This window comes from Sturnus vulgaris, chromosome 3 (genome assembly GCF_052056855.1).
Source record: "Sturnus vulgaris isolate bStuVul1 chromosome 3, bStuVul1.hap1, whole genome shotgun sequence".
Lineage (NCBI taxonomy): Eukaryota > Metazoa > Chordata > Aves > Passeriformes > Sturnidae > Sturnus > Sturnus vulgaris.
In genome coordinates this window covers 3804466-3829384 of record NC_142245.1, presented here as the reverse complement: position 1 = coordinate 3829384, position 24919 = coordinate 3804466, and the positions used below count along the sequence as shown (strand labels likewise).

Below are 24919 nucleotides of genomic sequence, written 5' to 3'. Positions count from 1 at the left end.
ATACATTTTGGGTTTGTAGTTTCTGTAGTTTGGGTCACATTTAAATCTTCAGTGAACGAACAAACCATGAGCCTCAGCCTAATTGAACCTTGAAGGAAGGTGCATCAACCACAAATGTGTGTATTTTTGTTCAGAACTGTTCTGAATGCAGAGTTAATGCCACCACACATCAGAACCAATTCAGCGTTCAGCTCTTGTGACTCACGGGATGTGAGCTGCTACTGGTGGGGTCTATTTCCATTTTAATAACCTTTTCTTATTTCTCTGCACACTTTTGGTCATCTGTAGCTCTAATGCTGCGACTCAGCCTGCTCACAAGCCATTTCATGTCCTTTCCAGATGTGTCCTTCAACAGGACTTCAACTGCTGCACTTTAAACTGCTCAATAAAGACAATATTGCCTTGAGGGTGGAGCAGAAAGCTCCACGTTGGTGGGAAGACATGAAAAAGCTGCAACTGGGAGCTTTAAGGAGAGTAAGAAATGGGTTTTGTAACTCAGGCAGTAATTTAGACTTCGGGAGGCTGTAGGCAGTCCCAGCCATGGGGTTTTGAGGAGGTGTCCAAGCAGTGCCAGCTCCCAGTGCCACCGCCCAAGGCCCTTCCCGTGGGAGCTGCTGAGCTTTGCCAGGGTAAAAGGCACGGGGAGATGCTCACAGACACAGAGGGGCCCAGACTCCAGCCTGGAAACATTCCAGGCACAGCTACATCCTACAGGAACACTGCTAACTCATGCACTTCTACTGCAAAGGAATACACAGCACAAAGTCCAGAACTACAGCACCCAAAGGGACACACAACACCCCCACGCCTGCCTGGCTCCTGTGACAGCTCTCTGACAACGGCTACACCTCGTCCCAGTAGGAGACTGGACACCAAATCCACGGAGAAACTTCGGGAGAGCTCGACACCGACTGTTAGAGAACAGAGACAAGACACGACAGAGATGGGGAAGCCAAGACTGTACACAACCTTAGTGTTCATACTGCTTCATAAATCTGTGAAAATCATTGAACTACAAAACTTTAGGTAGAAAAATAACCGTAGATCTTGTCTACACATGTTATTAACATGGACTATTATTAACTGTTTAGTCAAGATACAGTGCAATACCTCTTTGAAATAAATTGCAAAGAGTCCAGAGAGAAAAAGAGCAAGAGTACCTCATTCCTGGCATTTTATAGTAACGTGGTATGGAATAGTTATCCATGGAGGTAAGTCAGAACAGCTACTGTACTTCCAAATGGAACCCAACTTAGTTCGTGGTAACTTCAAGCACAACCAAAGTCCTTGAGATGAGGCAAGCCAGAAGCAATAGTTATCTAAGACCTCAAGGAACTCTTCCTACGCCTTCAAATACAAATCTTAAATATGATCACAGCATTTTCATCCAATAAAAGAATAAGCCAAAGAAAGAAAAATAAATGTAAACCAAGTTTATTTTGCTCTTAAGTAGTGTTCTTTAAGCACTACAGCATGGTAAACAATGTAAATTAGTATAAGTCATCTCAAAAGCCAGTTTTTTTTTTTATTTTATGAGTTGTTAAAAAGATGCAGACTATTCTAACAGGATAAATATTTTAACCATTTCACTTCGAGTTAATGAAGGCTCACAAATGAGCAACACTCCTCATTGAGGAAAACAAAAAGCTGTTGTCGACAAAGCGACAGCACACACACAAAAACAAAAGAACTGTGTAAAAATAACTAACTGTACTGTGTTCCCATACTCTTTAGAAGTTGCTTTACAATGGGATGATATGCACATGATCTTGCTGCAAACTTGCCATACAACTTGCAAATACACGTAGCCTATAGCCTTACCACTCAGTCCAGAAAGCTGCTAACTCATCAGAACAAACGCAGCACTAGGATCCTCTGCTTAACAATTAATTCAATCTGCTTTACTCTTTACCTTTTCTCCTAGACTGCAGGACAGACTAGAAAGAAAATGACTCCGAATTTAAAATCGATACTCTTACAGGAAATTGTATTATTTTGCAATATAGTCTTTTACAAGTTACGTTTTGCCTATTTTCCCCTTAGCCACAAAATGGGCATGAAGTAATTACTTTGAAAATGCCTTAATTTTCAACTTCATGCAAATCTAAATAAAGATGACCAAACAAAAGCTTAAACAATGGAAGGATATTTCACAGAAAATTTCTTATACAAAAAACACATAAGAAAAAGGGCCACTAGGTGACATTTTAATTTACAAATTGGCATCATTTTGGTCAACAAATATCCAAGTGCTGTTTTCTTCTATCACAACAAAGTAGCTGTACAGAAAGAAAACTGCAAAACTTGTTTTATTTTTGCTTTTAATCGCACATCTCCTCAGGAATTTCATGTGGATTAAGGATGCCAGGTACAGACATCTGAAGTTTATGCTTCTCCTCTTGAGCCTGCCGAAGGGCCGTTTCTCTCTCCTCCAAGAATAAGTCTGATGTGTCTTCACCTGCAAATTCCTGGGATAATTCACACAAAAACATCAGTTTATTGTCAAGTGCTTAAGGCAGAGTAATAGTTTCCAAAATTATACAGGAAACATCCATCTTCCCTTCCTGTTCCCTGACAGGCTACTTGCACGTCAGGTTTTCTGTTCCTGAAGTCACAATTAATATAAAGCAATACTTAAACAAGTTCACCATGTGTTACAGAATGGGATGCCAAACCCAGCGTCTAGAGTGCATTACCATTAAAGCAGAATTGTTACAATTCTGAAATACCTGACAATTACAGTCTCAAAATGAATTAACAAACTATTTCCTACAATCTTATCATTCCAGCATCCTTACAAAAAAATAAAGGCATATCATTAGCGTAGTGAATTTCAAAACTGGTCTCAATTCCAAGCAGAATGAAAAAAATCTGGTTAAAAACCAGCTTACTTCCCATTAGATTTAGTTTTGCAATTGTCCTAAGACATAAGGATTGTGTGCACAATGTAGAACACAAGCAATGACATTCAAACCCAACATATGAAGTTAAATCCCAGTGAAACAGGTTCCACAAACACCACTCAGTCACACACACTACTGGACAGAGTTGTCATTGCATTTTTAAAAAATGCAAAAATAACTTTCATTTCTCAAGCACTGACTCCATACTGTCCTGTGTAACAAAATCCTGCTGAAAACTGCTTTTCATTTCTTGAGAAAAGCATTCCCAACATACCTTGATCTGGACCAGGAAATCCCTTAGGTGTTCCTTGAAGGCAGGAATATCCTGGTTTAAACTGAAGAGTCCCGTTACGAACAGCTTAACCTGGGCACTAACAGCAAAACGCATCAGTTAGAATTCCAAAAAGTAAGAACCCACAGAGAAGCATGAATCAATCATGGCAGACTTACTCTTGCAGGTGAGGAAATGCAGATTTGAGGAGATTAGCCACATACTCCTGAATAAACATTTGGTTGTTCACTGGGTTTCCAGGGTTTAACGGAGTACTTATTTTTCCCTCTTCTACCAAGTTGAACATGTACGCGAGGATGGACGCATGCATTGTCAAACCTGCACGGATCAAAGCCAGACACGGGCAGTTGTTATTCACAACAGGATGTGTGACATTATTTGGATGTTCAGAGGGGATGGCTTTGCAGCACCTGCCCCACACACAGGCACGTTCTCACCTGCGGTGTGCGAGGTGTCTGTGACCACGGAGAAGATGTGCTGGAGGATATCGCAGAAATACGTCTGGTAGAAACTCTGGGCAGCCGTCTCCTCCTGTGCAACGTTCTGGAGTAGGGTATAAAGGATCTGGAGTCCTGCAAAACAGGCATTAAAAGGGTGACCAAGGGAACAACAGTCCAACAGCTGGGAAGATTTCAGCCTTTTCCAACACAACGGGATTGTCCCAAAAAGTCCTGATGGGCAGCAGGATGCCCAGCATGGCACAAGTGGTGGCTCTGCCTCCCAGACATGGCACATCCCTTCAGCTTCATTATAACATCATTAGATGTAGATATAATATCATTATTATAGATATATTATAATATCATTAGATAAAGAGCCAATCACACCATCTGATGAGCAAACAGTGTTGGCTATTCCAACAAGGAAAGATGTTTTAATGTTTAGCTTTAAATGGAAACTTCAATTACTTTACTTGGTGAAATGCAACTGAAAAAACATCCTTTTTCCCCATCCCTAAATGGCTAAAAGAATCACTGGTTTCACCATTTTTTGTGGCACCATTTTAAATTGCTGCATGTGTTCAGCCATTTCAGACGAGTGCCAATGCTCACATGGCAAAGAAGTGCAAGTAGAAATCGTAATTGTGCTCTCTTCCAGCTACAAGAATGAAACAACAACCAAACATGTCAGCCCATTCATGGATCCCTGGCTGACACCTTGAAGCTGAGACAGGAATTCTATTCTTGTGCAAATGCAGAGTCATGTGAACAATCTTCTAAGTTTGATTAAAGAAAAGGAATAAAAGGAACAGCATTCTACTAGATCTGTATTAAACGCTTCCATTTACCTGTATCTGCAACATTTCTCATTGTGTGTTTGAAAGCCCAAATAATAGAATCCAGGACAAGTTTGAACTGTGCAGGTGGAATGGCCAGGAAGGCTGGGAAGCAGTGAGAATTTACAGCTTGGAGTAGCAAGAAGAAGTTTGTTCTATGTTCAGGATATTCTTCAAAGTCCTAGAAGAGAAAGGGGAAGAAAGCCAGATCTCCATTAAGTTCCATCACAGCATCTTCCATTAAAGAGAGCAAGTCAGTAGGTACTGCACACTTAGTGCTAAAATACTCAACTGAGCAGTAGTGGTGCTCTTACACTTTAAATATTTATCAATTTTAGCAGTCAGTTCTACACTGACATTTGACTTGTGCTTGCAAAAGTGCAGCACTCCAATGCCCCAGAAAAATTACTAATGGCTTAAATCAAGAGCTAACCAGAGAAGTTTAAAGCAATTTAAGACCTCTTACTAGACAGCTCAACTATAAACCAAGTACACTCGTTTGAGCAGAAATTTCATCAAGTGCCACAAATGTGCTCCGAGACTGGAAAAAAACCCACGAATCACGAGATCCCACACGTAGCTTCAGAGGGAGAGGTCTTATCTCAGGTTTTAAACATAAATACCTTGTTGATCATGTTTAATGTGCACTCAAAAACAGCATCGAAGATCTGAGGTATTTCAGCAGTGATGTGTCCCCCCAGCTTGTTGACAATGATAGCCATGGTACTGAGCACCTCGGGCTCCCGAGCGGCCGGCACGTTCCGCTGGTAGTCGATGAGAACTGCATCCAACAACGGAGGAACAAAGTTTTCAGCTACCTGGTTGGAAGAGTAAGCCAGGTTACAGCAGTGCAGCTACTGAGCAACATCCCCAGCACACTTTGTAGCCAAGTTCCTCCTTCAGTTACAGGTTGAAGTTCCCATCCTCTGTCTCCATCTTTAATCTCCTTGACTCCCTTGAAGATTACTCGCAGCTAAAATTAACCGAAGTACCTCAAACATTGCCCAGGTTTACCTCTTCATATGTTTTACACACCTGCTGAAGCAAGTTTCTGTGACCAACAACTGAACACAAAGCAGAGTTTTTCCCCCAATTCTGTCTTAGGAGTTATTTGTATAAAATGCATCCACTTACCATCTGCGGATCATTGGACCTGCTCACCCAGCCAGAAATTAATTTTAAAGTTTCCCTTTTTACAGTCCTCATACTTCTAATCAATGGCTGCTTTGTTACCATTTCACCTGGAAAATTTTAAAGCTTCAGTTAACTTTGTGAGGTGTCAAAAAAAATCCCACCAACCAATCAACTTCCCAACAAACCCCACCAAATTAACTTGATATTAACAAAACAAAGAATACTTGATTTTGATATCTGAATGACAAAGACTAATAAGGACTTCCTTTGTCTTTAATCTTTGCCAGTAGTCAAAACATTCTCTGAGGCAACTGCAATCACAGCAGCTGCTGCTTAAGGAGCTCACCAGGCCCATAGCCCCAGCAAATGCTTCCTCAACTTCACTGTGTCTGGCAATGATGAATTCTGGCCATTAGATCAGCTGAATGAAAAGTTATTGATTTCTCTGCCAGTTTTATTCTGAATTCTGAGAAGCTTCAAGGTAAACCAGCTGCACAGTTACCAAGCTGCATTTAACATTTCAATTTCCAGGTACATCTTGTGCACTGGCCAGAAAAGTGAGCACAGCACCGAATTCAGCAACTGACTCATTTCATCTTGTAATGAACTACACAGAAGCACACTCTACTGAGATGCCACAGGCCCCAGGTTGGCTGGCAAAAATAAGGGAGGTAATTGAGAATTCCTTCTGTGATTGCAAGCCTGGTTTACCACGACTTTCAGGCATCTTTACTCATTACATTTCTGCAAGACAGACTTGCAGCAGCAGAGTTTCATCCCAAAGCCCTGCTGACATCTTCTGAAGGAATGAATGACATTCTATTTACAGAAAGTCCTTTAATACTCAAACGCAGAGGAAGCTAAAAGAACACAGGCTACACTGCATCTCAGCAAGATGCTTATTAATTCTAAGTTAAAATCCCTGGTGTCCTGCATCCTCCTAAACTTGCTCATTTATAGATGTTTCTTCCTCCCTCTAAAGCTGGAAGTTCTTTATTTGAATACAATGTTAGCAAACAAAGATTTAAGTGAGCGCTTTCAGTCCTTCTCCACTCTCCCAAACAGTAAAATTAACCTAACTGGGATGTACTCTAAAACCTAATGGCAGACACTGCTAAACCCCATTTTCAGGAAGAACATGGAATTTCTTACCATTAGCCTGAATAGCTGCAGAAATATTTTCACTTAGGCACTTGTACACATTCAGCATATCTAAATAAATTCTTCCAAGCTGAATCACAAAGGGGTGGCCAACTGCTTTACACGCTCGTACATTGGTTTTCAGAATGCTACCAAGCTGCTTAACTGTTTCAGGATCCTTTAGAATATCAACATTCTGTGAAAAAAATTAGAGTTCATCTTCATTAGTGAATACAACCACCCTTTGGCTTTCAATATAAAACGCTTAAGTTTAAACAATTTGCTTTATACACTGCCTTAAAGAACAGATCACTCAAATTTATGGATTTTTTATAGAGATCCTGCAGGTTATTTCATGGCATTTGCCACTACCTCCAACAGAGTCAAGATAAAACTTCATTTCATTCTGCTTTTCTGCAGAATTATTTTTGCTGCAGTGCTACAAGCATTACTCTAGTTCGGGTAAGAAGAAAAACCAAGGAGATGAAAAAGCTGAAAACAGATAGAAGGGATCCAAAGGAAATGCAGTGTGTGTTCTTGGGAGAAAGTCAGGGTAGGAAAAGTAACTTAAACTTGCTTAAGTTTCAAGTCCTTAATTAGATAACTGCAAATGGATTGTCTCTAAAGAAGAACAGTCTTGCACTTCACAAATGTGTAGAGATAAAGGTATTTTCAAAAGACTGAAAGAAATAGAAGATAAAGTAAGAAAAGATGTACTTTAAGAGAACGGTGGGAGAAGAAAGAACAGTGAACAGTATTTTTAGCATTTTACCTTTTTTGTTACCCAAAAGCCAAGTGAAAGGGAGGCATTAGAAACAACTACTGAAATGAATTCTGTACAGTAACAGATTGTACTTTAAATCAGATTTGAACAAGTATTTATTTTGTCATTTATGTCTCCTCTCTCAAAACAACACCTTCATTTTCACGTCAATCTCTGTCAGCCGTCATATAATGAAGTCCAGCCCAACTCCGTGCACTTAGGTGTGAAAAATACAACCAGGAGAGGGCAAACATTTAGCAGGGCCTTTGACCTGAACACAGGACACATGAAAATGGAAGAGCTCACCTTTGTTGCCTGCTGAATGATGCTGTCCCACACCTGGTTGGGCAGCAACATGTACTTTTCTATCAGATGCTCCTGCACACTCTGGTCTGTCTGTGCCCCAATCATGTATCCAACTGCTTCGTAAAATGTGTGCACCTGATGGCGACAGCAACACCACAAACACACAGGTTAAAAAGGACAAAAGAAAAACTCGGTTTTACCAGATATCTTTGAACTGTGCTCTGGCTCCCATCAATCCTGAAAGTGTCTTTTTCCAGGTGCCAGATCCACTCTGCCTGAAGTTTCAGTACACTGGTGCAGGTATTCTCATTTCATGAGCCATGTCCCTCCCAGACAGCTTTCCCTTTGCTTTTTTGGGAAAAACTGGATTTTAGATTTTCCCTTTTTGGACTGTTCCTCACTCCCTCCTTCCTAAATACAAGAGCTGTAGGTAGATACTGTTATACTAGGATATTGCTCTTTCTCAAAGCAGAATCATCAAGTTACAAGCACTGTCTTCTTGAAGACATTCCAGAAATCAAAATTCCAACTAAATGCACTTTAATTCTTCTTCCAAACATTACAAGTGACAACTCAGCAATACAACTTGATAATGGCATTCATACCCTGACACTGTCCCAAACAAAAACTAAAGAATACAACTCAACCCTTGCAAAACACCCCTACATTTCAATAGGAAGGAACTGTGTATTTATTAATCTTTAGGAATTATCCACAACCCCAAATCAAACCTACCTGTTGTGGCTGAAGGTCACAGATGATTGTGTTAATATTGTTCAGGATCTCATCAATAAATGGCATGACCTCTCCCACCTGAACCTGGACAAAGTGTCGGCGGCATTTTTGTGCTATTTTTATGAAGGTATCACAAGCCATGTCCTGGACACCATCGTGGGTTTCTAAATGAAATAATGGTAGTTACTGCTTTGTATTTTTTCCCCTCCATGTATAGGCATCTTTTTTTAAAATAATAATTAAAATAGCAAATTTTAAAAAGCAGATAGTTACCATGCATAAATTCAAACAGCTTGTTGACTACTGTCTTCAAAAATTTCCAGTGAGCTCTCAAAAATCGTGGGTATTGACCTACTATATACATTATATTTGATGCAATAATGGCTTTATTGTCCTTTCCTCGCTTTTGTTCACAGAGTCCCAGGAGATCCTACAACAGAACAGATTCTTAGTTTTCTCTTCAAGTTTGTCTAGTTCCATTAAAAGCATTATAAACATAACATCCTATAAGCAGCTACATTGAAGATGGTTGTCACAATTAAGCTCAAAATCCAAATAAAGAAATAAAAACCCAGACAAGTGTGTTAAGACTGGGGCAATGCAGTTATTGAGGTTTCATCCAAACCCGGATCACTGTTTTAAACTAAGCAATCTCCATTTTAAATTATAACTAAGGATTCCTGCAGGGGGAGTTCAACAAGCCTTACAGTACTCAATGCTGGCTGAGTAGCTGATAGATAAAAATACAGACTCCACTTGAAATAGAATAAATTAAACTACATCTTCTGTAGGACTTAAAACTAAATATTCTGTATGAATCTTTGTATTACTTTCTCAAGTCCATTACTCTTGTAAAAATGTTGTCCACATAATAACCAAGCTTTTGAGCTGGATAATGAATATACAGATATAGCACAAGAGCAAGGTGTTAGGCTAGTTACAGTCACGGGTTACTCTTGCCACTCTGCTGTATTTCATAAGCAATCCCTTTCCATCTCTTCTGCATCCCCAAAGAATACATTTCATCAAAAATCCAATTTTATCTGATGAAAAGGCTATTTGGATCAATGCATTGTTCATCACTAACTTATTCATCACTTCTAAATTCAGGATGTTAAGATTTCCCATTCATTTATTCTTATGCAGCAAGGCAGCTTTCTAAGATCACAGAGCAGCATTTCTGCAAGCTTGGTTTTCTTCAGCATAAACTGAAGTGTGACCAAGCTGTTAGCTGTGCCTCAGCATACCTTAATGACTGTAACCAGGAACCTTTTTTCATCTTCTTCGTGCATGGCACCACTGATGGAGCCAATAGCCCAGCACAGGGTGTTCAGATTCTTCCACGACCACTCAGTCCCATTCACTTGATTGTGAAGCTTTTCAGTCATAATTCGTTCTGTGTCTGCATAATCCAGATGGGTGAGATAAACTGAAAGACATCAACGTGCAATGTTTTAAAGCAGCAGCCTGGGTTACATAAAAACCCACTGAAGCTCTTGGGTAAAAACAGAATGTTTCCTTCCTGAAGTCATGACAGCATGAGGTAATAACCAAGGCAGAAATTTGTTCAAATTATTTTAAAGATGGATGATAAATTTTACTGAGGGATCTCAGCAAACATCACATGCAGGTGATGTGAGAAGTCTAAATCAATGCATGTCCCACGTGATACCAAGGCAAATTATTATCAAAAGGCATCAAGTACTGACAGCCTGTAGGGAATATGGGACTGGCTGCCTATGGGGCACATTACACAGTGTGTAAGCCCACGTGTTTTCTTCAGCTCTGCATTTTAGTGTCATCACATTTGCTTGTTAAAGTGGAGCTGGTGCTCCTGAACATGTCTAGGTGGAAGATTCAGGTATCACAACTCAGACACTTGCATCAGCCCCTAATAGGATTAGTGTCTCCAATATAAAACTCTAAATCCCAGCAAGTCAAGAGCAATTTACAGCCAGGTTCAGAAATAGATTTTTACTGTACCACAGAATACAGCTTCCACCACATTCTCCTCCTTTTTTTCTCCAAATGAATCTTCTAGGTAATACAACACGAGCAATAAAAACCTGACCTGCATTTCCATATAAATAATCTTGTATCTGGCAATACAACTGAAACTCAGGACATACAATAATTGTTTCACGAAACAAAAATAGCTTTCACACTCCACATGCAAATGTATTAAAGCAATTAATTTAACACTGGCTATACATACATCCCAAGCAGAAAGGTGAGAATAAAAATACTTACTACCCCCACACATACACTTTTCATCTCACAAGCTTTCCAACACACACACTCCTAGTGCTTCAACCTGTTGCTGAACACTCAGTGCTCCCATCTGCATTTGAAAAAATAAATTTAATACTGAAGGTCTAATGTCCTGAATATCTGACAACTCTACTCCCTTCGCTCCCTCAAGTTACAATTAGGACTCTGGATATTTTCTTATTATCACTGCAATACTGCAATACCCAAGGACAAAACTCAAGTAGTGTATTACTACTCCATCAGGTTATAAAACACGACATGCCTCAAACAGGAAACTTCAGAGCAGCCACTGCCTCCTCCCTTTCCAGTCTGTGTAGTACTCCTGCTGATAACCATTTCACCCACACAATAATTCAGATCCTAAGATAACAGACTGTAACACTCTGCACACAAACTGCAGCCAGTTCACTTACCCAACGTTTCTCTCATATTTTTATACAAGTTGATGGAATCCGTGTCCTTCATGAATTCCCGAACCACCTCCCCTTGATCGTTTTCCACAACCAGGACCTCTTCAGGCTTGGCCATGCGGCTCACCATGAGCAATCGAACCTGGGGGAAGTGAAAACTCCCATCAAACTGCAGCACCGACACCCTCCCAGCCAGCTGCACCAGTGTGTCCAGAGCACTCTGCTCAGGCAGCCTCAGCCACAGAAAGGTTATATGCAGCTGTACAGCAATGTCAAATAACAAGCCATTAAAGATAGAGCCTGCTGGCTTCTCTCCCTCCAATGAACAAGCTCAGTACTTAAAGGAACTCCAGCCTCTGTAGTATTTGTATTTTCCAGAGGTTCAGAATGCTCATGTCATATTACGGGTTTTTTAAAGACCGTTTTTCCCAAACACACAGGTTTTCCTCCAACTCTACTCCAGCCTGTTTACAGAAACTGTTTAATACAGATTTATATAAAAATTAAGTATCTTAAAGCTGGAACAGCACATTAATACTATTATATACTGGCATCATCTTAAAGTATTTTCACATTGATTATGTAACTAGAGTTGAATCAACTATCAATTACTTTAAGGTAAGTTTGCTTATGTCACTCCTTATATGAACCAAAGCCTCTGATTCACAAACAGAATCTGAATCTTTACAGTGCCCTCACTTTATATAAACAGATAATATTAACAAATGGATTACCTTGGACAAAACAGGCAAATAAAGCTGTCTCCTTGGAGGAACATCGAAGTGTTGACTCCCTGAAAGCAGTGGAGAAGCTGACGTTGAGAACGGACTTTCCCTGTAGAGCTCAGCAGCTAAATGGTTCCAATATTCCAGACAAATCTTGAAAATTTCAGTTTCTTCAACTTCTGATACCAACAACATGTAATGAAGAGCCTGGAAGAGAGTTGTTTAAACACTCAATTAGTGACTGAATCTGCAGATAAAACCGCATTGCTTCAAAATGCCAAATTAATCTGAGAGTTTGGAACAAGAGGCATTAACATTGCAATGACTTTACTTACAGGTCAGAGTTGTGTCTGGCAGAGCAACTCAAAACCATGGACTCCTGTCACTTACTGTTATTTTCAAAGTGGTGGTATTCTTAAATCTGAAATAGCCTAAAGACATCTTAGAAATGCCATCACCAAACCAGCCTGTTTGTAAATTATCAAACCCACAGCCTCTGGAGCTTCTTCCAGGCATTTTCAGAAGCTCAGAAAAGCCTCACCAGCTGGTATCAGTGATTGCTATTCTCAAGACTATTGCTGCTACTTTGTTCTGGATCCTTTGACCCTGCAATATTGCTCCCTTGCTTTCAGAGAAGTCATCTACCAGAACATTTTCAACTTCTTTCCTGACAGAACAGCCAGAGCAGGCTGAGCAGGGAAAGCCACTGATGCAATTCTGACAAGCTCAGATATCAACCAGAGAAATTAAAACTACACAGACAATCTTTTTTTGCCTAAGCTTATTATGCAGTCCCTGGTGAAAGGTATCAAAGCAATTGCCCATTAGTGAACAAACAGAATGAAATGATAAAATCTGAAGATATTTATTTTCATAGCTTAGGCACTCCAACAACTCAAGAGACTTTTGAAAGGTAAAGACCTGATTCAGCATCTCCACCTACAGTGTCAAAAGAGGGACTTAGTTATACAGTCATCTTCACACACCAATTTCACTGGGTAATTTCACTTAAAATAACTGATGTGGATTACTCTGCTAATCTACAGAGATCCAGTGAATCCATTGAACAGTTTCAGGAGACTTGCTACATCCAAAGTGCAGGAATTAACAGGTTAGAATGACACAACTTTTTCAAGTAAACCTGTACTTAGGTTCTATTACACCAGAGCTTACAGAACTTGAATTTGCAACCATTTTAGGCAGGCATAAGAACTTTGGTAAACATTTCACCATTCTATACAAGACAAAGTCTTCAGAATCGCATTTTGTAAATGTCTGATTCACACAGCTCTTTCTAGTACAGCCTCAGTCTAAGTAGAAACTTGAGCTGTGCACTCGATTCCCAGTTATTCTGAAAGCTCACTACTTGCAAATTCAGGAATTATCTGGAAATGTTACCAGCTGCTCTACTGAAAATAAGAAAGTGATACTCCTGAGTCCATCTTCTAAATGAGCTACAATTTGATATTTGCAGCTCATTTTTTTAATGTGTGCTTTTTTTTTTTTTTTGGTAGAGGGCTACCTCTGGAAGATATTGAGAACTCTGTCTGGAACAGACTGGAATTCAGATTGGATTACAGCTGGATTACATACTGGATTACAGCTAATCAACCTGCAAAATGTACTTCCCCCTCCCAATAAACCTGGTCTCCAGGTTTAAAAATTAGAGTGGTGTTTTTCTCCCCCTATCTCAGGGCAGCTCCTCAGCCTTCAGCCTCCAAACCTGCACATGGCTTGATTCTGCACACAGAAAATGATTCTTCAGGAGGATATGGAACAACTTCCATTCCCTTGGAGTGGAGCAGTAGCAAAAAAGTCACCAGAGAACAGCTGAATCCCAAGAAAATTGTAATTCACAATTGAAAGAACACAACTGAAAACTCCAATCTTGTGATCTACCCCTACTGCAGCACGAAGCAGTTCCCTCAGTGCTTCAGCCTTTCCAACCCTTCCTTCTTATCTGAATCTCCAATATTTGCCACAATCCCAGCGGTTTTGCTGTCACAGTCACTTGCTAGGGCTCTGCCACTGGCACACAGCCTTTATTACATAGAAAATTCCCTCCTTGAGAACTATTTAAAGGTTTCCAGTTGGGAAATGGCCAACTAGGTAAGAAGCTCCATCAGGAAGGAGGAACTGCCCTACAGCATGTGCTGGACCCTAGAGAGCAGCTCTGGATGCTCAGTGACAACACAGACTGATGAAGTCATAGCAAAACACCTTCTTCATGGGAAAGTTTAACAGAAAGATGTAAACTCATGGAAAAATAATATATTAATTTACTTTGAAGCACTATTTGACACTTCCATGGAGGAACAAGTAAGAAGAGGGTGAGACTGACTTTTCAGACATTGCACTGGTAAAAGATCACTGAAAACAGAATGCCATTGAAGCTTACTAGGGAACAAACCTTTTGAGAGGGTTTTGTGTTTGTGACTGGTCTTTTTCTCTTACCCACTTTAAGTACAATGAAACAGAAATTCTATCACATCCTCTGAGCATGAGAACACACGTGGCTACATTTCTAGACCAGATAAACCAAGCTACTTACCTCCATTAGTGTTTCCCTCAGATTTAGCCTTTTTTCTATAAGTAGACCATGCTCCTTGAGGAACGTGCAGAGGAACAAACTGAGATTCTGAATGAAGTTCTGTTCATCATCTTTTCCATTTGAGTATGCAAGTCGGATATTGGTATTTAAAGGAAGCATCTAAACAAAAGAAATCATCAAGAATTTCCCTTTTTATACAGAACAACTATTTTGTATACAACAAGTATGTTGGTGTTTGTTTTTTATGAAGAACCTTCAAAATGGACAAACATTGCCAAGAAAGGAAAAGACTGTTTAAAAAACCCCTTCACCCATCCACTTATGATATAAATACACTGAGGGAAAGGACTCATGTACCTGAATCTGAACTGCTCAGAGGGCAATCATCAAATTCTATGAATTTGATGTATGGCCTTTAATGAGAAATGTTTCTATCTGTTCCAAAAATTACAAGTTAGGTCAGTTTAGGTCTTGAGACACATAGTTCACATTCACCCATGAGTCAGCCCAAGTGCTGAAAATAGCTCTTAAATTAATCAAATCAATAGAGCAGAAATACAGCTGCAATCAAGTTCAGAAAAACACACTTGGCATCTCCTGATCAAGCCACAAACACCACCAAAGAACAATACTTTTCTATCAAGAGCTCCATAATGCACATAAACCTGTCAACTCAACTGTCTACAGAAATGGATTTTGTGATATGAAGTTCAAAGGGAAGTTTCTGAAAAGCATTTACCTGTTTTAACTGCATCATGGTCAGTGTAAAAAGTGTTACAAACTGTTCTTCATACTGGCTTACACTGACACCTGCAATCTCTGTGAGGCACTTCAAAGAGACATTTCGAAACATGGGAACATTTAAGAACTGTTGAGGAAAGAAAAAAAAAATAAGAGCATTACAGAAGCATTCTACAACTTTTCTGCAACTTATATTTAAAAGTTATAATTTTCTTGCAAGAATACCTTGTATATTAGTGTGCTGATTAACTTGGTCTCAAATATATATCCCAGAGGAATCCAGTTCAGAAATCGTAGCAAAGTTTCCAAAGTTGCATGGACTAAGGGAGCGTTTTGGGAGTTTTCCTGCAAATTACCATTTAGAGTTTATGACATTGTGACACTGTTAGGCATAAAGGGGGGAGTTTTAAAAACATCATTAAAGAAATATGACTTACCATCACAAATTGACACAGCTGAAATATCTGAGAGAATTCATTGCACATGCTGTAAAAAAAAAAATTAATTAAAACCTAAGCAGCTCCACATTTCATAAATCAAAATATCTATACACACAGGACAGGTCCTTAAGATGTATGCCCATGGAAGCATTCAAAAGCCACCTGGCTTATCCCCATTTTCAGGGTAATAATGTATATTTGAAGTAGCTTGAAGCCTGTGCCTCCAATTCTAAGGAAAAATCAGCGCTGAATGCTATGCTAAAAGCATAAGAACCATCAGTCAGCAGATGCTACTTGCAGCAAGGTACAAATCCCTGTGTGCACAAAATGAAGTTAGGGATCCCCTAGGAGTACTGCTTCAAAGAAAAACCAGTAACCCTCTTGGGCTCAGAAATGGAATTACACAGCTGTAGGTGCTCACACAAAGGTTCCAAGTGAGAGCAACTATTTAGCAGCAAGCACAAAATCTACTCAGCTCATTAAGATTTAAACAGATAGACTTGCCTGTCTTTCAAATGCTTGGCTTTTACTTGAGTAATCTGGCCACTGGAAAAATCAAAGACTTCTTCACTCAGCAGTTTGAGGATCACCATGTTGTTCTGGCAGAGGCTCTCACTGGTCCTGCTCGCTCCCACAATATCGCTGATAAACGTGGGCCAGTGCTTCGGCCACTCCTGTTTCAGGATCTGCAAAGGGAAGCAGCAGCACGTGAGGCACACAGCAAAGGCACAGACTTTATAACAAGGTTTAAAATGGTAGGAATTGTGGCTTACCTGAACAAGAATCATATTCAGTTTCCCAATATACACTTTCTCTTTCTGGAAAAGAGAAGAGAAGAGTCAGGTTTTGCGTAACACTCCCCTCCCTTGTCCTCCCCTGAGAGTTCTTCACTTACTTCTACACACGTTGGGTCAGATGAGGTCTTGATAATTAGGCCAACAACGTATTTTTTAATACCTGCAGAAGAGGTAGGGATTTATTTTCAGCTATGGCAGATATCACAGATGTAGCAACAAGCATTTCAGATTCTTTGTGAGCATCCTTCCTGTGTGCTACATGGGAAAAATACACCTGTAGCAATCCTGACGGGGGATATTTTAGATGTACAAAATGGCTTTACACCTAAATGTTTCAATAAAACAGAAGACTAAGGATTGGAGTGTCCTTGCAGTAATTTGTATTAGATCAAAGTGAGCTCCAAGAATAAACAGAACTTCCTAAGTGTGACTCCAGTTTTAATGCCAGGTTTGCCAAAGTGCATGGAAAGCTTTGATCACCTGCACTGCATGCACAAGTACAGAGATGCTCCAGTCTACTTAGGTGATCCACTTTAAACACAAGAATTCCTATGCACAGCATTTCAAACTCAAACACTGTGCCAGAGCCTAGCAAAGCTTTCCCTGTGAAATCTTACAAGAACAGAACTCAAAACTTCATTCACTAACACAGCACAATTTGAGTGCAAACCACTGGGCTTTTACAGCACATATGGACGCTGTGAGACCACAAACTCAGTAAATTCTGCTTTACTGCGTTTTATTTTTTCCCTTACATTAGCAATTCGCCAACCAGGGGTACACAGAGTGTGTTAAAACTATTCATTTTGTTCTATTTCTTCTACAAATGCTTTTAAATTATTTTCGAGTTTTCAGCTCCACCATAAAACCAGAAAAATCCCAGCCACTGTAGGGAAGCTACACTGCCCAAAGTTTCATTTTGCCACCTAACCCTCAGCTCACTCCTAATTACTAAATCCATGGAAACAATGACTTTCCAAGTGACAAAATCCATTCTGTACAAAACCACCCGAGTCCCAGGGAAAGGCACGCACGGAGGGCCTGGAGTCACGACCCAGGTGAACATTGCAGGAGTTCAGCTCTGACACCACACTTCAAACTGGGCAAGTGTTTTCTTGTTGTAAGGAAGTTTGAGAATTGGTGAATGCTTTGCTATTCAAATTCATGAACCCAAAAATCTCGTTTCAATCATTTCTTCAACAAGATGAGTCAGCTGACTCACGCAGACAACATGCACATGTCGAAGGCTTCAGAAGTTGTCACTTGAAGGAGAAGAATGTCTTCTGTTGAAGACATAATCCACAGCCTCTGTTCTAAATTTTAAAACTTCTCTAAGACTTGACCAGATTTAGCAGGTTGTTTTTTCATTTCAGGCTTAAGCAAGAGGATTAAAAGGGGCAATTTATTAATTGTATCCTCGTGAAATCTGGAAAAACAAGATCCAGACGTTAAGCCATTAGATACACACCAGACAGGAGCTGTTATACAGGTAGTTCCAACTGCAAGTGGAACTATTCATCATCATCCACTGGGATCAATCCCCATTGCTCCAGGAGAATGGTCATTATTAAAGTATCACTCTCAGGCACTGGCTAAGAGTTATTACCAAGCACTGGTCTGACATCATAGGCTTGGTCTGATGTTTTAAACCTAAAATACACTCTTTGCTGAATCCTTACAGTAATTCACAAATGAGATATGAAAGCCCCTCCAAACAGTATGAAAATAGGTTTACAGAGCCAGAAACGAAACTATTATAATAATCTGCCAAACCACTAAGGGAAGCCTACTGTTTCAACTCTTTGCATTTCAAAAAGGAATTAAAAAGCTAATATTGCTCTTGGAGTTCCAAATGCAAATCCAATGTATTTTCCATCTTGCTGCATCAATGGCATTGTGCTATTCAGCAACAACTTGAATACTGTGCTGCTATCGATCCAGCCTTGAGACCAGCAGAGGAGAACAGCTGCTCTGCTCCACGGTTTCTCCATTTAAAAAATTAAAAGTAAAAATAGTGACCACAGCTCAAAAGACTACCTAAAAACTTTCCTCCTTTTCACACATCACACTGTAGGGTCCTGAGATTGTCCATCCAGTGAACAAAGTCATATTCTTAATCCCCTAAAAGCAGCAGCTATCCAATTCTCTAATGCTCTTTTTGGCTCAGCTGTTATTTTCTACTTTTCTTTTTTTAACTTCAAGTGTTATGGTTTCTGCTCCATATTTAATAGCTCATTTATTTACCATTCTCTAAGAAAGATAATTTTCAGCAGAACAAATATATGTCAAATTTATATTCTGACAAAAACCAACCCAGAGGCTCATTACCATTTTTCAGCAGAACATGTCCAAGAAACTGGTCAGGGGTAGCAATCCACGGGATAAGCTAAAAGCACCGTGTTTGGAGAACTTAAAATGAAGTGTTACATTAAAAAGGAAAGCACAGGACATGCACAAGTCCACAGCCACTGCCTACAAGGTCCACTTCCATCACAGAAGCAGTTGAACAAGTCTTGAAGAGGCCACCACCACAACTGCCAAGTCCAGGCCCTTCCCTGAGCCAAGCAGGAAGAGACAGACAGTGCAGGAAAACAGACCTTCCAATAAACAAAACAAAGCCACACCAACCACAACACTCAGGACATAAAAAAATGTTCTTCAAAGATTATCTGACCTTGCAATTGTACTGATCTCAGGACAACCAAAAGAACAGACTCTGCTCCAGGGCCTAGAGCAGCCCCACTGTTGGAATTTTCTGGAAAGCAAAGCCCAAGAAGTACTTTTGTACAAAGTACCATAAAAGGGATGGCAGAGCAAGGACACGAACTTGAGGCCCTTTAGAACATTCCTGGGTGTCCTTGAGATACTATCATCCTTCTGTGAAATCTGCTCCTCGACAGAGAGGCAAACATCCAATAAAACTGAAACACTTCCTGCAGGGAAAGTTGTCATCCCAAGTGACCCGAGCTCTGCAATGCTTAGAGTGGAACTGGGACAGTGAAGAACGTCAGCTTATCCAACATGAGTAATTTCTGCAGCCTGAACTTGAGGAAATATCCTCCACTTTAACCTTTGGATGTGCTCTAGGAAGCCATTACCTGTACCCTGAGCACAGAGCTCCTGTCACAGCCTGGTACAGCAGGTAAATAACCATGGACACAATCAGCAAACAAACACCTGCAACAAACTCACTTCTTGTCCTCCAGGCACACAAGCACAGCCTTCTGTGCAATCACAGAGCACAAGCATTTAACAAGTGCCAAAAATTATTCTAGCTGGTGCTGCAGATGCAAGCTCACTCTAATTTACTAAGATTAGTAAAGTCTCTGCTTGTATTAAAGAATAATAGGCACAAATGAATCAGGTGGGCAATGTAACTCAGCAAATTAACATTATTTTGCAATCAGAATTAGAATTTCAAATACTAAAGCTGAGCTGTCCCCTCTGGGGATGCTTGTATGCATACACACTTACATGGAACTGTTTAGCTCCAAAATGTAGTCAAAATACCATCTTGTTTTTAGTGTTAAGAAACAATGCTTTCCCATACAGTCCCACTATCATCTTTACCCCTTAGTGGTGAACTGAATCAATCCACGATTTAGTTGCTTTTCAACAGAAAACTCATGAAAACTCTGAAACAAAAGGCACAGAGTTTGTCTTCACAGACACACAGAAATCCCATGTAGCTCACACCCTCTTCATTACAGAGAGCCAAGGAAACATCTTCCTCATGAAGCAGGCCAAGAATTTCCACTGACATATCTCATTGCTGCACAAAAAAAAAAAAAAAGCCCCACTGCATCAAAAGCTTTCCACTCAACTCCAGGACCTTCCTGGAAAACGCTGAACTGCATCTCTGAACACTTCACTTTTTCATTTCAGAATGAGAAAAGTTGTACAAGCAATTTGTGTTTCATAATGAAGAAGTGCTTTATCCATTCCAGCTCCAAACACTCCAGACAAGCTTGCCTTGTTCAGGGGAACAGTATTTCATTTCACAATGCAGGATTAATGAAACGTATCACTGCACTGAAGACCAAAAAGCCTTTCTTTTCAGGCAGGTTTTCACACTGCCAGAGAAAATCCTTTTGAGACCACAGCACTTTAATCAAATGCCATCCTTTCTGAGTGTTATTAAACAATCAGCTCTAAAGGATATGGGAGTTTAAAGCAATTTAGTATCACACCTCAATAAAGCAACAAGTCCGACTTGAGAACGATGGCACAACACCCTGGCCATGAGCCAGGTTCAGCACTGCCTGGGATGTTCTGGAATACATCACCAGCCCAGCCAGGCTTCAATGAAAACCACATGACATCATTTGTGGACGTGGAAGAGCCATTCCAAGCACCCTCCCGAGGCCTAAATAAATAAACCACCCAGAGCAAGGCTAACCATTGCTGGGGGCTATGACCAAACACGTCTCAAGGCTGAGCAGGTCAGGCATCTTGATTTAACTGAATTTTACCCCTACAGTGCCTCAAACTCCACTTTTATCTACACAACCAACTGGTTCCCACTGCTAACTCCAAAAGCAAACCAAAAATCAAGAAAAATAAAAAGCCATCATGTCAGTATTTTAGAACAGTCAAGTGATTGTTTTTCCCAATTCTTGTTCCAGAATTATGGAAAGATAAAACGAACTTTTCCAAAGTGCTTACAAACAGAAAGCTGTTTTACTAAAGTTAAAAGACAACAGGGTCAGAAGAGCTCAAACCCAAAAGCTATTTTAAAACAAAAGAAAAAACTTCATAACAGAGCCTCAAGTCTACAGCCATCTGAAGAAAACATTTTCCTCCTTGCATTTGAAATTCAAAGCTGGGAGCTGAAACCATCCAGCATACAGACAGAAGCAGTAACAAACCTCTGGCTAACCTCACAGCCCAACAGGTCACTCTGATGTACAGCTTGTTAAAAATCAAAAAAACCTGCAGAAAAGTTACAGTTCATGCTTTATAATTAACAACATTGCTTCATTTCTCCCAACAAGTTTCAGGGAAGTCATCGTAAAAACTTTTTTTATTCACTGACCATTGAATTCAGATCTGCTCTTGACTAACTCTTAAGCACTGCTGTTGTTACAAAGGGGAAACGCTGCTTTTCTCATAAATGCATTTAGTTTTCCTCTTAACCAATACTAAGATTTGTCAGCTCTATCTGCTACACAAACCAACCAGACATGCACAAGACATGTGATAGAAGGTAAAACTGATTTGAAACCTGTCTGATTTGCTTTATCACTAAGCATTCCGTTTCAGTTTCCTGCACACACATTCCACCAGTTACACTTCAAACAGGAAAATCCTGTCAACCAAAGAGTGGCTGGAGTCAAGGCAACCTCAATTTAACCAGCCTTACTATCTCCCAGGTAATCCAGCCACCTGAATGAGCTCTGGAACAGCTCTTTTGTACCAGCCACTATTATCAGCCAAACAAAAAAAAATTTAAAATAAAAAACTACCGCAGACCAGATCAAACTGGATTAGAGATAAAACAAATTCTTCCCTCCTACACCACTGAGTCCAAGCTGGATAAAATGCCATGGTACCGAAAATATATTTGGTTCCCCTTCTACCCTACAAGTAAAAGCCAGCTAGCCCAGTTTCCATAGAACAGGATAACAGTCCATTTCACAATTTTAGTTTGCCTCTGACAAAGGGAAAATATTTTAAAAGCTGAACAAACAACACACTTTTGTTAGTATAAAGGATTTTTTAATTTCCTCTGGAGTTTGCATAGCATGTAAGTCAGGAAAATTAAGAATAGAATACCTCAGGATGGTTACACAACTCCAGACATAAACTTTATTTTGCCTTGGAGTTGTTGCATCTTCTTAGACGGCAGGAACCACTCCAAGAGCACTGTCACTGCTAGACATAAAATGACCCAAAGCACAGCCAGCCTCATCCTACCATCACTGTTTCTCAGCTCTCCTATGCATTAAGATCATGAATTTTAAGACTCTGAATTCCTGAATTACATCCTGTATTTGGCACTTGTTCAGTTCCAAACTATGAAGTTAGGTCCATCCCTGTGACATGTGTTCTACATCTCCTGTCACCAGTGGGTAATGCTCCTAACTCCTTTTCTTACTGCTCTGCTCCCACAGCCAAAAACTTTAGGACAACAAATTCAAAATCTGAAACTAGGATTTAACAAAATATGACTGAGCTGAGATACTCCAAGAATTAAAGGCACAAAGAACAGTTAACTTTAGCTAAGGTGCTCTTTTATTTTTTCAAAAGGGCATAGTTGTATCTGAGCCTCAGCTGAAGCTGTTCCCAGAAACCTCCACAGCAGAATGAATGGAAACTTCACTTTCAGTTTTGCTTTCAAAGACAGCTACCCTTTGCCAACGTGCAGTTGGAAGGGAAGGGGGAAAGGTGAGAGGAGGAAAAAGCACAGAACTGGAAAAGTCTCTCTCTATGCATTTGTTTTCATCAACATTTAAAATTCCGTTTTAATTAATATAGTTTCACAACCTAAACAGTGGCAGTCAAAATTTAAAGCATGATTAATAAAAGCTCACAGCAGAACACAGAAATTTGGAACTTTTAATTAGTTCCAAGACCAGCTGTTAGCAAAAAGCAGAGTATAGAATAGCGACACCATTTAATGTCAAGAATTTCAAGTGGTTGCACTGAATGTTCTGAAGTTGTAATGACCTGACAGGCAGCCACGTGAAAAGCACAGGGTTACCTCATTTACTGCAGCCAATGCCTAAAAGTCAGCAACATTGCTTGCTACAGGGGAGGTGAAAACCCATAAAACTAAACACAGAATTTATTTAAAGACTTCCATCTTCCTGGCACTGATGGGAGACTGGGGCTTACCCTGCACTGCACCAATTACACCAATCTGCTTTTTTATACACTTCATGAATTAAACCCAACTGCCTAACAGAATGAGTGACCATCAATAGGTAAGACAGTGCATTTAGTGCTTCTATTTTAAAATCTTTGTAACTGCTTTCAATTTCAAAATAATTACACAAACCTACACAAGGTAGCAAGTGGGCCACAGAGTCTACTTGTGGCTGCACACAGCTCTGAAAGGGTGAAGAAAATAAAACCTCCTGTGCCAAGTACAGAGAATAAAAAGGTCTACCTCAGTGCCAGGGGCTCACCTCAGATGTTTCAAAGATATCAGTCACACCTTTTCCACAAATTTACAGAATTTCAGCTGCTCACCAACCCACTGAGACCACTATCACAAAAGTGAAAGATGTGGTTTCATCATCGAGATAATGTAACCCATGAGAGAAAGTTAGAGACTGACAGTCTAAACCTCAGTTAATACACAAAGTTATGAGGACAAGACAAAAATCCCTCCCTACCTTCACACTGGTTCCTTGGAAGAATCTTCCATCTTGTTTTTATCACATTTTCCAAGATTTGAAGTCCATAATACTGAAATTGGAGAAGAACAAAATGTGAGTACATTACTGTAGGACTAACTAACTTGCAGGACTCTCATTCCATCAGACATTCATTCACACTTAACATCTAAGACTTCAAGATTATTAAACTAACAATTTTATTAAATATAAGTCTATTCACCCATTTACTGAGGTTTCATGCATCGTATTTTCTTGTTTTATTCCTGGCTATATAAAGTCCTGCTGTTTGATCATGCTCACACCAGGAGGGGGAAAAAAAAACAATAATGAAAAGCCCTCTGGCAGACAATTTTGGCTATCTGGAAAAGTAGCAGCCAGATATGAATTTGTATCACAAATGACTGCTCCTAAGTTTGAGTATTAACACAACCAGGCTCCTAAAATATTTAGCAGCTTGGATGGTGTCTCAAGCTTCCTACTGTTCCTCTAAGAGCTGGAAAAAAAAAAAATCTTGTCTTAGCATCATATGTCCTGACACTGGCACTTTCTAGAGAAAGTATTTCCCAAACTTCACTGGTGTGTTACTTTAGGAACAGCAAGACAACCCACAGGTTTATTTAATTTCAATCCCCACCCCAATATGGCAGCTATTTCTACTATTTAAAGATGAACTTTTGTGCTCAGTCAAAGAACAATAAAAATGTGAATAAGCTCTTGAAATCATTTTACCTTTCAGGAATTCCTTCCTATGTTCTTACCCAAAACCATTTAACGTTGCAAATGGCCATTCCCTCTGCCCCTTTATCCCTACTGCCACTCACAGTAACAGGGAAAGAAGTTTGTCATGGTATGACCAAAGAACTTGAATATTTAAAACCCCATTAGCATGAATAGACAGGAGAGAAAAGGGGATGAGGACTTTTGCATTTATTTAATCTACAGTGGATTAGGAAGAAAAAAAAAAAAAAAAAACACAACAATGCCTGAAAGGTAAAGTCAAGTTTTCACAGTTCCAAGTTTGGCTGAGAATAAGAGTTCCTCTTTAAAATGGTTAGTTGTTACACAAAGTAGGATCATTAGCATTTCGACCAA

At 39.8% G+C, this 24919-nt stretch overlaps 1 protein-coding gene across 3 annotated transcripts in view; it reads right to left on the bottom strand.

Annotated features, from left to right (window-relative positions):
- Nucleotides 1-1418: 1418 nt before the first annotated feature.
- The window catches only part of XPO1 (exportin 1), a 34443-nt gene continuing 10942 nt past the window's right edge, over nucleotides 1419-24919 (bottom strand). For all 3 annotated transcript variants that reach the window (XM_088160745.1, XM_014895087.2, XM_088160746.1), the window contains 22 exons: nucleotides 23825-23897; nucleotides 16583-16644; nucleotides 16461-16505; nucleotides 16192-16373; nucleotides 15685-15733; nucleotides 15473-15592; nucleotides 15246-15374; nucleotides 14507-14665; nucleotides 11965-12162; nucleotides 11234-11372; nucleotides 9797-9978; nucleotides 8823-8979; nucleotides 8550-8713; nucleotides 7815-7949; nucleotides 6758-6941; nucleotides 5606-5712; nucleotides 5095-5289; nucleotides 4484-4652; nucleotides 3633-3767; nucleotides 3354-3513; nucleotides 3178-3274; nucleotides 1419-2468 (listed from right to left, as the gene is read on the bottom strand). In XM_088160745.1, the coding sequence (XP_088016871.1) occupies nucleotides 2322-2468; nucleotides 3178-3274; nucleotides 3354-3513; nucleotides 3633-3767; nucleotides 4484-4652; nucleotides 5095-5289; nucleotides 5606-5712; nucleotides 6758-6941; nucleotides 7815-7949; nucleotides 8550-8713; nucleotides 8823-8979; nucleotides 9797-9978; nucleotides 11234-11372; nucleotides 11965-12162; nucleotides 14507-14665; nucleotides 15246-15374; nucleotides 15473-15592; nucleotides 15685-15733; nucleotides 16192-16373; nucleotides 16461-16505; nucleotides 16583-16644; nucleotides 23825-23897 (2988 nt within the window). In that variant the 3' untranslated portion in view covers nucleotides 1419-2321. The remainder of the gene's footprint in view (nucleotides 2469-3177; nucleotides 3275-3353; nucleotides 3514-3632; nucleotides 3768-4483; nucleotides 4653-5094; nucleotides 5290-5605; nucleotides 5713-6757; nucleotides 6942-7814; nucleotides 7950-8549; nucleotides 8714-8822; nucleotides 8980-9796; nucleotides 9979-11233; nucleotides 11373-11964; nucleotides 12163-14506; nucleotides 14666-15245; nucleotides 15375-15472; nucleotides 15593-15684; nucleotides 15734-16191; nucleotides 16374-16460; nucleotides 16506-16582; nucleotides 16645-23824; nucleotides 23898-24919) is intronic.